This window comes from Rhinolophus hipposideros (genome assembly GCF_964194185.1).
Source record: "Rhinolophus hipposideros genome assembly, chromosome: 8".
Classification (NCBI taxonomy): domain Eukaryota; kingdom Metazoa; phylum Chordata; class Mammalia; order Chiroptera; family Rhinolophidae; genus Rhinolophus; species Rhinolophus hipposideros.
The window spans coordinates 38534064-38547038 of record NC_138054.1 but is presented as its reverse complement, the minus strand read 5'-3'; the positions used below and the strand labels follow the sequence as shown (position 1 = coordinate 38547038).

Here is a 12975-nt window from a genome sequence, read left to right as displayed (position 1 = left end):
ACCTTTTAGTTCACTAATTCTCTTTTCAGAATCAGGAGGTAACATGCCAAGGGACAACTGCTGTTAAACACATTTAATCACCACAGTATAGTGAAGATTTGGGATGATTCTAAATGGGATTTAGTCCTATGAGGGCTGGTTCACATATACTCCAATGGTATAGCTATTTAGAATTCAAACCAAAAGCCTAGGAGATAGCAATAGTATTTTCTAGAGTTCCTCCTTGGTGGACTCCGTATTACAGTTTTTTGTCCCTCAGCCCCAAAGTCTGTTAAAAGCTCTGCCCAGAAATTATTTCCATTTTAAATGATAATGAAGTCCAGTTATCTATTCTTGTTTCTTTTTATTATCTAGCCTCTGTGATAGTGGTGTATGTTCAATAAGTATTTGAGGGGTGAAAGAAATAATTTATTTTACATTTTCCCTTTAGGCAGAATAAGGAAGCAAATTTTAGCCCAGCATTAGAACAAAATTCCCAATTATTAGACTCATCCAGTAATGAAAGGTGCTGCCTTTTAAGGAACAAGTACCCATCACAACAAATATTCACAAGAACATTCAAGTTTAAAGGTTCAAACTTAAAAATCACTTGTCAAGAGATTGTGGAGAAGATTACAGGTTCGGCATTCATTTAGGTTATATAACCTCCAACTTTTTTTCCATCTCTTAGTTTCTGTGATTCCAGTTTTTTGTTCCAGCTGTGATCTCTCTTCTTCCCCACCCCCATCTCTCTTTAGAACTTTGCTTCCTGGTTTCTGACAGTGTGATCTGAATTATGGAGTATAGGCCTTCTAGTATGTCTTCATAAAGAGTAGGGCAGTCAAAAGTGCTGACATAAGGGGGATCAAATATATGGTGATGGAAGGAGAACTGACTCTGGGTGGTGAACACACAATGGGATTTATAGATGATGTAAGACAGAATTGTACACCTGAAATTATGTAATTTCATTAACAATTGTCACCCCAATAAATTAAAAACAATAAAATAAAATAAATACAATTTAAAAATTAAAAAAAAGTGCTGACAATTAAGAACGCGGAGTATTAAAATAAGCTCACTTTGCATTCTGACGCAGAGAATCAACACAACGTTGCTTATCAAAGGCAAGCACAAGTCCTTTTTCACAGAGTAAACACTCAGCTAGGGACTTTATGAAAATGGATAGAAGAATATTGATTTGTCTATACAGTGAAAAGAGAAAAAAGTTTGATTTAGTTGATTCGCTGGGAGGAACAATAACAGCAGTTGGAAAGCTTACTTCCATGAGGACCAAAGCAATATCTCAGCTTTTATTCTTACTTATTTATGTATTCACTCAGTTATTCAATCAGCAAACATATTTTGAGAACATAAGCTGAGAAAACGTGTGCCAAGGATTCACTTTGTTTGTTGAGACTTTTCAACATTTCACAAGTGAATTTCATGAAAACTTTCTAGGGGCTTCACCTTTTGGAACAGAATAATGTCTGCTTCTATTTTACATTTTGGGGAAAGAGCAAACAATTTAAATATTTTTCCTTTAAAATGGAGCTCTGTCAGGAGAACTTAAGGCCCTATGGTGGTTATTAGAAGGATGGGCATGCTTTGTGGCAGCTGTCACTCTGTTGATCAATCAGCTGGCTGTCCCTAGCTGCCAAGGTGCTCTGGTCTCTTCTACGTTTTTGTTATTTTTATTCCTAGTTATCTGTTGTTTAATTTATACCAAGGAAAGACAGCAAGTTAGTCACAATTAGCAAACTGAGCAACTTTGCAGATTCACTTCAAAGTCATTTTTATCAGACCTGAAGGTGCATTTGTTGATCAAAAATCTTAGATATTCCACTCAAGCTTTCTGTAAACCTAAAACTGCTTTTTTAAAAGGACGATTGATTTAAAAAGATAAATAAACAAATCCAATTTTATTCCAAGTGTAAACAAAAAATCTTATATGTCTTTCGAGCTGTCTCTAGTATTTCAAAAGCCAATAGTAAAAGACAAAATATAGTCATGATTGCATATATAGGTGTATCATTGTGTTATATAGAGAGAAACACTTACATTGCAGTCTGAAACAAAATATAAAATATATTAACCTGAACCATTTAATTTTTTAAAATGCAAACTACAAGAATTTCCAAATGCAAGTTTTTATCTGCATTCAGTACACAGTTAGTAGTTCAGGGTTTTTCCATCTTTTAATGTACATTATGACCAAACCAAGCACAATATAATGTCATTTTAATTTATTTGTCTTCTCCCTTATATAATTTATTTAAAGTCAGTTGAAAAGGATATCAGTTAGTTATATTGAGTAAGGCTAAATGTTACCAAAGATTTTAGTAAGTATGAATTTTATAATATAATATTTGAAAAAAGGTTTAACTTCGGATAATATCTACATCATATATCATACTCAAATTACAAAGTGATTTTCTAAATTGTTAAGATTTCTGAAAAGTTATTTAGAACATATTTTTTTAATTGAGAATTACTAAGCTACTGAGATGGGGAGTTTTTCCCTTATTTTACACTTGAGAAAACTGAGGTTCAGAAAAATTGAATCATTTGCCCAAGGACAAACAACTAACAGATGGCAGATTCTAGATTCAAATTCACGACAATCTGATCCTAAAAGTCATGCTCTTACTCACTTATGCTATGTAGTAAGTAGTATGTGCCTGTGCTTACACACTGGCAGTGGAATTGGGACAAAAGAGGTCTGAATGGCAAAATCCATAGGCAATGGTAATAGAGACTGAGTTGTGGTAAGTAAGGGCTAGAAATGATACTAAGGTTTCTAGTTCAGAGATTGAGGAAAGTAGTGTTGCTACCATAAAAATAAATAAACAAACAATATGGGAATTTCATTGAGGTAAAAATGGGCTCGGATTTATTTTGGCCTTGCTGACTCACAAATAAAACATTAACACTTACAGGTAGGTAGAGCTGTCATTATAGGCATTTGACAATATAGGATTTAAGTACTGTTGAGAGTCAGTGCTGAAAATGTAGATTTGGAATCCATCAACAAAGGGTAGTGGTTGAAACCAGAAGAGTGGAAGGGCAGTGAGAGAATGAGAAGAGAATGAGAGTGAGGAGGGGAAAAAAAAAAAAACATTACCTAAGCCTCTGAGGAAAGCCCCACTTGTTGGTTTGAGGAGGAAAAAATGGAGGCAAACAAAACATAAAATAAAATAACATAAAAAAAAAAAAAGTTAAAGGAGAACTAGGGCAACATAGAATCTTGAAAATCAAGTGATAATAAATGTAGCTAAAATTTATTGAGCACATGAATCAAGTTTGTGCTGTGTATTTTACATATATTATCTTACTTAATTTTTATAATAACTCAGGGAGGTAGGTTTGTGTATCACTATTGACAGGGGGAGGACAGGGAGGTTTAGCAAAGGTATGTTATATGCCCATTGCTCAGCTGGTAAGTCCAAGAGCAAAAACTGGAATCCGTATTTCCAGTCTCCAGAGTCCATTTTCTAACCAATGCTATTCAGAGAGCACAGGGCAAACTGCTGTGATGTGAGAAGAAGATATAAAAATTAAGATTATTATAACTCATGCTTTTTAAATTGTATTTTTGTACATGCTTAGTCCTCTGTATCCACATGTCCCACATCTACGGATTCGACCAACCACAGATGAAAAATATTCTTTTTTAAATGTTACATTATTGTTGATGTGTATTCTGTAGTTAGATCTATGCTAGAGGGATCTGTATTGAACATGTCTGTACATGAACTTTTTTCCTTGTTCTTATTCCTTAAACAATCCAGTACGTCAACTATTTATATGGTATTTACATTGTATTAGGTATTACCAGTAATCTAGGAGTGATTTAAAGTTTAGGGGAGGATGTGCTTAGGTTACATGCAAATACAACACTATTTTATATGAAAACTTGAACATCCTTGGATTTTGGTATTGTGAGTGTCCGGGAACCAATCCCCCGCAGATACCAAGGGATGACTGTATTTTACAACATGTACCCTTTGTTAGTGTGGTAATGCATGCATATCATACATACATGCATAATTTATGAACTAATAAGTATATATTTATTGGGGTGTATACTCAAATGATTTACTAATGTGAGGATGCAATAAAAAATTTGGGAGATTATTGCTTTAAACCACTATGCAAAACTGCCTTTCATGTCTTTTTCCCATCTTCAACAAGAAGCCACATTCACTTTATATGACCATGTTACCTTTTAAATGCAATAGTAGTTCTAATTGAGTTAAATAAAAACTGCTTATTTCACAGGTTCTTTCCATGTCATTCTTGGTGTTTTCAGAAATTCACAAAGGTCTTTGGGCCATTTGGTGCTTTGTAATAGTGGAAGGAACACAGGCCTTACTCCAGAGAGACCTTTGTTCAAATATCAACTTTGACCTTACTGACCATATGGCCTCAGACAAGTACTTAATTTCTCAGCGCCTCAGTTTACTCATCTGTAAAATGGAGGTAATATTTACCTCCATTTAGACTACTGTGAAGTTTAGCAATATCATAGGAAATAACTTAGCATTGGGCCTAGCATACAGTAGATACTTTTAAAAGGACATCAAATCATAGTAATAGCAGCAGTGCTTATTTACTGTCAACAACCTCTGTGTCCCAATAGTCCTCTAAAATCAGGTCACATTTGGCAAAGTTTGGCCTATATTCTTAATTCAACCAAGGACACATATTTGAGCATAAACAAAAACTATTTTCCTGAAATAAATAGGGTCACTGTATATGGATGGTTGTGTGGGTTGGGGTATGTATGCCATGGACTGCAAGGGCAATGGTTCCTCCTAGCATTGTGTAGAGCGATAGCCCTGGAAATGTGCTAGGAAAAAACAGAAGTATGGCAGCTGCAACAGAACCAAAAGAGATGAATGCTGCTGTCTGCGTTTGCATTGGTTGGTACGTTGAATGCCTGTCTACTTGTTTGATGCTCTCCACAGATCTGTACTCCTGATTTGGTGGTATTCCTGGCTTGCGCCAATCAGAGGCTCAAAGAAAGATTACTGAAGCGTGCAGAGCAACAGGGGCGTCCTGATGACAATCTGAAAGCTACCCAGAGGAGACTAATGAACTTCAAACAGAATGCTGCTCCACTGGTTAAATACTTCCAAGAAAGAGGGCTCATCATGACCGTAAGTTAGCTATAGTTTTATATGTCTAGTACAAGAGTGATCTTTCAGATCTCTCATTAGCCTTTTTCTCGGTTAGAAATCTTTACATTAAAAAAGTTTTTTTCTTGGGTGCAAATTCAACGAAAAAACTGGTAATTTTTACCTGATTTGCCTTTATTAAGCCATCATGATTTTAAAAAAATACTTTCATTTTAGTTTGATTTTACAAAAGATAATTTTTAACCTTGGCTAGAATTCCGTAGCTCCCAAATAAAAATTTAAAAAGAGGATTTTGAAATAATTATTCGTATAATTTTAAGCAATACTTGCCCAGTTTCTCAACTCTTCTGTCTTTGGAAATCTAATAAAATTGATAAACTTAAAAACACAGTTGACATAGTACTGTATTAGACTTAAATTGCTGAGTTAGGCTTTATCATACTGTACCACATAAAGAAATGAGAGTCTGATGGCATAAAAAAGTTTTCCTAAGGGTTTGCCTTGTCGTGAAGAAGTGATACTGTCTCAGAATCGAAGGTGTTGATCTTTCCGCTCCACTGATACAATGCAAATATTAATATTTTCATAAATGTTTCGTTTGTTTTGTGGTTAATGATACTTAACGTGTCAATGAAGGATGAGGCTGAATCATTAGTTAATATAATTATTAGAATATATAGAATATATTATTATTAGAATATAATTCAGCTAAATTTATGATCCCTACAAACATCATAGATTAAAACACAGGCGATAAAGCGGAACATAGGCCACCTGAAGACAGCATTTTACAAAGGACACCAAAACTGGGACAACTCCATGACGGTCAGATGGAGGCAGACCTCAGCAGAGCTAACCCCTCAGTCCTTTTCACCAGACCAGAGTTTCTTGTCAAATGGGTTACAAGCTTCCATAGAGAGTCTGTTAAAAATGACCATGCTTATCCCAATAAAATACACATTTTTCACAAATTTTAGGTAAATCTACTGAAGTCCATCCACAGAGCTCCTATGACCTAACAATTACTGGGTTAACAATCTCTTCATTAGACTAAGATGCCCTTAGATCTGAAAGAGAATGTCACGACATTTGAATGGTAATCTCTTTGCAGTCGTTTTTAGCACTATAAAGAAGTATTTATTAGAATTTGCTCTTTGAGTCAAAGTTGTCATGTCAGACAATTGTAAATCTGCTCTGAAAATTATTCACAATGCCACAGTTCATTTTATGTTATAAAAGAGATATTGATTAACGGGAAAGCTTCCAGAAAAATCAGGGTGCCTGTTTCTGTGGCTGTTTTGTGTTGGGATTGCTGCTTGTTTCTCTTGCAAATTACCAATGTTGACTCCTCATTGTGTTAAAAAAAAATAAATTTACCAAACAGACCAAACCTCCAACGAGAAGGTGCAGAGCCAGAGTTTTAATTGATGTTTGCAAGGCTTAAAGGTATTACTGGAGAGTCTCTGCTTACTCCCTGCTTGTCACGTTGGTCATCACAAGCAGAGCAGATTTCCCCAATGAATGCAGAGTGGGGATTGTTAATTTACTAATATTTTGCATGGAAGTGAAACGCTGTTGCCTCTAATTGAGGGAGTCGGTAACAATGTGGATGACAGCGTGTCACCTCACTGCTAAAACCAAATGAGCTTTAAGATAAACGCTTCTAATTATCTGGAGAAGACTTGCCTTGGAAAGTCACCTTTTGAAAAGTGGTGAGCACAAACACAGGCTAAACTCTGGGGAATATAATTTGAAAATTTAATCTGACAAAGGAGCAAGTGTTACATCCTGAAACTACATGTCCTCCTTCAAAACCTGGATCATTGTTCGTTCTTACAATTAAAATATGTTTGGTAGTATTTCTGCTTATTGTAAAGGTGAGTTAAATAATACAAATAGTTATCCTTATTAATCACAAGCATTTAAAGATTTTAATACAAATCTGAGGGTTAATAGATCAAACACAGATATTTTCTTTTCTCTGCAGTTTTTTTCTTTTGCTTCTTCTTAAGGACCACAGAGCTCACTCACATCCTTCTTCAGTCCAGTTGAGAAACGTCATCTTGATGCTCCTCTTCCCTAGGGCTTTGGAATCTGAAATCTCTCACTTGGAATTTCAGCTCCACTGCCATTTAATAAATTCATGATGCCCTATAACTTGGTCTTCATCCATAATTGGAGATATTGTTACTTGCCGGGTAATGTTGTTACACGGGTGAGATGAGAGAACGCATGTAACATGGCAGACGGTGGCAATTCAGAGGACGTGTTTAAAATGCACCATGGAGCCACGTTGCCTGGTTCAGAGTCCTGCTTCACCACCTGCACCTGTGTGACCTTCTGCAGGTTACTTAGCTTTTCTGTGACTCAGATGCCTGACCTGTAAAATGTGTGTAATTGTTGATCCTACCTCACGATAACTGTGAGGAGTAAATGGATATTAGGTACTTACAACAATGCCTGGAAGGTTATGCAATTTAAATAATTAATATTTACTTTATAATTTTTTTTTTATTTCTTCTTCTCTTCTTCTCCCTCTAAGGCCCATCTTTTGGAACCCATATTTACCAGTAACAGTTCTGTGCTCTTTGAGGGGACTCTGTTGCTTTTTCTCCCTTAGATTATTGAAGGAATCCAAAATGAAGAAGTTAGATTTTAAAAACTTCATGCCACATTCATTTTTTCCTTTAAACGTGTCTATTAATCAGTTATAAAATCGTGCCAGTGTTTTCTTTAACTTCTAATCATCCATGTAATTAAGGCACATAGTGATTGAATAATGTAGTTGAATTTTAACAGATGTCACCGCATTGTTTTTTCTTTTTTACTTCATCATTCTCTACCTGTTGATAAATTTGACTAAAGAAAAAAACTAGGGTTTGTTTGTTTGTTATGAAAGAACTAGTTTGACTGAAGAGAAAACCTAATCAAAATAGCAAGGGAAAACATGCTATTGCTTGAATACTGTATCTTGTTTACATGGTTCCCATCACATGGGCCACTTCATTTTTACTTGTTTATTGTACTTGTCTACATACAGCCATCTGTGTAGGTATGAATTAAATGATATGAAGTCACAAGACTACTCTATTAGGGACTTCATAGAATCTTTTCAAACAAGCTTATATGTTGTTTTTTTAACTTACCATTAAGGTTGAATGTAATTGCTCATCACGTCTTTTACAGCTTGATGCTTCTAATTAATGATTAGGATGCTGTGGGTTCCCAAAGTTTGTCAGTTTTCTTCAAAGTTTGAGTGTTACTGAGACTAGGAAAGCTGCTTATTGAGTCTTACTGAGTAACCTATGTCTTATAACATTTTGAAGCACTTGGACTTGATGAAACTATGTAACTCAAACAATAATGTCTCTTTTATAGATTTTTAAAGCCTTGATAGTATATTTGTTTAGTGATAATTTTTAGTTTTAAAGCTGTAAAAAAAAAACCTACTAGCTTTTGTTTTTATCGTCTTCACTAAGTTTGAACCCCTTTTTTAAGAAATAGCATTAGTTAAGACCAGTCAAGACTTTGTGAATTTAATGAATTCTTTAAAATATATATGTAGCTTTGTTTATTTTTTTTTAAGAAACGGTGTTTTAAAATGCCTAAAAATAATATGGTAAGATGTAATATTTATGGTATTTTCCAAAATGCATTGTGCCATTGGATATTCTATTCAGTTGGAATAACATGCATGCAACTTGGCAGGGAAATGGTTGCACAAACGTGTACATTGAACTCTACTTAAGATGGGCAGTCATCAGTGAAAGTCTATATTTAGCTTTAGGTGTGAAGTAAGCAAATAGTTGTTTTTCTTTTGAACTTTTTATAGGAGGAAGCAAGAGAAACATAACTTAAATGAAAAGCACGCTTTAGTCATAGGATGTTTGAGAGGTCTACTAAGGAATACCCAGATTTACTGACTGGATTGCTTCAGCCAGGAAAGGCAGAGGCTGAAAAATGTTAATATCAGGATTATTTCTTGTTCACCAACACCAATTTTCCTGGGAAATTTGGTGAGGGACTAATTATAAAACACCTTGACATATAACAAGGGCACATAGACCAGTGATTTCCTCATGCTTAATAGAGCAGAAAAAAAATTTTTTTAATTGGGCTAAGATGAAGTTGGCTTTTTTCCCTAAAAATGACTTTAATTTTTAGAGCGGTTTGAGGTTCACAGCAAATTTGAGAGGGAGCTATAGAGATGGCCCATATAGACTCCCTACGCCCCTATACGAGTATGCACCACCTCCCCCATTAAAAACATCCCCCACGAGAGGGGTGCATCTGTTATAATTGATGAACCTACACATCATAATTACCCCAAATCCATAGTTTACATTAGGATGCAGGTTCACTCTTGGTGTTGCACTTCCTATGGGTTTAGAGGAATGTATAACATGTATCCGCCATTATAATACCATACAGAATATTTTCACTGCCCTAAAAAATCCTCTGTGCTCCACCTCTTCATGCCTCCCCACCTCCCCCCAACCTCCTACATTGACCCTGACAACCACTGACCTTTTTACTATCTCCATAGCTTTGCTTTCTCCAGAATGTCATGGAATTGTACTCTTACAGTATGTAGCCTTTTCAGATTGGCTTCTTTCACTTAGTAATATGCATTTAAGTTTCCTCCATGTCATTTCATGGCTTGATAGCTCATTTCTTTTTAGTGCTGAATAATATTCCATTGTCTGTTTGTACTACAGTTTATTCATTCACCTGCTGAAGGACATCTCAGTTGCTTCCAAGTTTTGGTGATTATGATAAAGCTATAATACTATTAATATCCACCCATGTGCAGGTTTTTGTGTGGACATAAGTTTTCAGTTCATTTGGATAAATACCAAGGAGCACGATTGCTGGATGGTAACATAAGTGTATGTTTAGTTTTATAAGAAACCACCAAACTGACTTCCAAAGAGGCTGCACCATTTTGCATTCCCACCAGCAATGAAAGAGAGTTCCTGTTACCCTGCATCTTCGGCAGCATTTGGTGTTGTCAGTGTTCTCTGAGTTTTGGCCATTCTAATAGGTGTGTAGTGGTATCTCATTGTTGTTTTAATTGTCATTTCCCTAGTTGGCTTTTTTTATTTTACTGAGGGCAGGGGAAAAAAACCTATAATTGCTACTGTTTAAAAAGGGATACTTTTAGCACAAAAAAATTAGGAATGACATAACTCCAAATAAAGTCTCTAAATGAATCTTTTTGGCTTTAAGAAAAACACCCAATGTTTGCCTTATTTTTCTCATTCTGCTGTGGGTTAGAGAGCCTTCATCACAAACTGGCATCAGTGCTGGGGAACCCCTGACATAGAAAACACATCCCTCTCAAACCCACACTATTATTGAGTCATCAGACATTGTCCCTGAGCTCCAAATAAGTCATTTACACTACATTTGCTTAATTTGCCCTGTATGACTTCCTTCAAGTTTGAGAATACACCCATTATATATTTCAAATTACCACCAAAACTATGTAATTCCCATCCACCAGATACTCATAGCCAAAGGGAAAACAAACAAGAATGGTGAAAGGTAATTTAGAACTGCTGAATAGTAATTTGTTAATTAACTTCAAGTTTCATGTGAATCAACACTAACATTTAAAATGCAAGTACACTTATCCCTAAACTCCCAGTGGGCAGCCATTGGTTCATTATTCCCATCTCCACCAGCATCTCTGCTCAGGGAAGTGGAAAAGAAACCTAAACAGCATAAACCCTCAGCAGATTCCACATCTCAACTAAGACACAACTCAAGAAAGGCAATGAAAACACTTGATAACAGTTTACCCAAACAAAGCCATTCTCGTAAAATTATAAGGAGGAAAATTCTGTTACTGCTTCTCAATATTTAACAGGTTGATGAACTTGTAATATGTAACAGTGAAGCTGTATTTCCCGTAAGTACCAGCACTACTTACATCCTATTTAAACATCCATTGTCATGTAACCAAAAGCCCCCACTAATCCCTACTTGGTGGAATTAGTAATTAAGACTGAGAATCGTCAAGGAGGAGTTTTCAATGGTTAATAAATAGGAAAGGCTGTGGATATACTCTGGAAGATATTTACTTGGGTGACAATGGTGTATATGTGAGCCTGGATATATGGCCCTCTGGATTGTCTTTCAGTTGCCCAAAGTATTTTATATTAAGTAGACAGTACCTTTTGGCATCAAACCTGAGACTGATAAAACCTCCATGTGGAGAGCCGAGAAGTCACATGAGAAAACCCATTTTTAACTTGAATAAAGAGCAGCTTATAAGAAATTGCATTGTCTGGGCAACAAGCATTTACCAAATTCTACTGTGTGCAGAGCTGGCAAGAGAGCTCTGCCCTAGAAAAAGTATTGTTGCTTACTTTAGGAGGGTAACCTCTCTATGGATTAGTCAGTGGTGCTCACTTAATTTCCCTATTAATATAGATCGCTGTAATCCTGGTTTCAAAACACCCAGAATTAAATTGAAAAATGAATCCAGTTACTCTCATAAACTGTCATTATTGTGGCCTCTAAAAGCTAAAATACTATGATGCCAGTTTCATTCTCTGATCTTTTGTATAGAAAGAAAAATAAAGCTCTGAAATGATAAAGCCATTTGCTCACAAAGTGGCAACCCACCTATCACAAAGTAAGATACACAGTTCTGGGGCAGATTATACTAGATCCTAAACAGCATCAAAACAACAGGGAGAATAAGCAGATACTGTATTTATAGGTTATTCTGATATTCTGTCTGTCTTGGTAACGAGCAAGCACCCTGACTCACAACTTTGCCATACCCAAAGCTCGCTCAGGTTCAGTGCTGTTCATTCTCCACGGGCAGAGAGCAAATCAAATGACTCAGCGAATAAAACTCCTTTCAAAGTGGGAAATTGATGCTGATTACATGGCAACCCGATGGTCAAGGCCAGATGATAAGAGCTCTCCCACAACGATTGCACTACTCCCATTGTGATGTTTCATTCAGGTGTTTACAGGAAAAATTAGGAAGAACTTAAAGAATGAGCATGATTTCTTCCCCAAAAGGAGGTAAAATATGTTTCTATTGGTTTTATTATTCCGTGTACCCTTGAAACAGAATCCAAAAAGCCCCATGAACAACTTTTTCATCATCTTAAGTATCAAGTAGGGTCCTCACATGATAACCATGAAATAAATGATGTGGATAAAGTGAGATATTCAAGTGACTGCATTTGGAAGATTCACATTTAAAAACTGCCAATTCCAAGAACTGTATTGACAAATCTATCTAAGAATACTTTAGTTGAGGCCTGTCCTATTTCTGTGAGACTGGCTTTCACGACAGCTTGTCTTTACTTATAATTTTTTTAAAGAAATAAAACAGGTTAGTAGATAGTTGGCAGCTGAATGTCATGTCATGCTGACAGCTTTCTATAAACTCTGGTTTCAACTGTACAGTTACTGACAGGAAAATGTACACACACACACACACATTTTTCAGCTGGTCACTTCTCCAGGAGATGCTCTGTGATCAGTATAATTTTGACAATGGTGTCAACGAATATTCCACACTTTTAGAATTAGGTCTTAGTTTACTTTAATATGTTGTACTGAAACTTATCAGGAACGTGAGTAAGAAATTAACATTTTTGGTAAAGTTCTTGAGCTAAAATTTTTTTCATGTTTAATACCAAACTAATTGGAATTCATCAATATCTTTAAAGAGAGGTGGCACTATAGTTAAATTAAGTGACAGAAAAAGAAGATGACAAAGAAAAGAAAAAGGACAGGCACATAAGGCTTGCCAGTCAGGAAAATAACAAGAAAATATTATGAATAGATGGTGTCTTAAAAAACAGTAGCTAACAGTTTCTGAGTG

General features: G+C 35.6%; 1 protein-coding gene across 3 annotated transcripts in view; it reads left to right on the top strand.

Annotated features, from left to right (window-relative positions):
• Nucleotides 1-12975, top strand: part of AK5 (adenylate kinase 5) — a 200288-nt gene that overhangs the window by 39570 nt on the left and 147743 nt on the right. For all 3 annotated transcript variants that reach the window (XM_081056817.1, XM_081056818.1, XM_081056819.1), the window contains exon 6: nucleotides 4950-5141. In XM_081056817.1, coding sequence (XP_080912943.1) covers nucleotides 4950-5141 — 192 coding nt within the window. The remainder of the gene's footprint in view (nucleotides 1-4949; nucleotides 5142-12975) is intronic.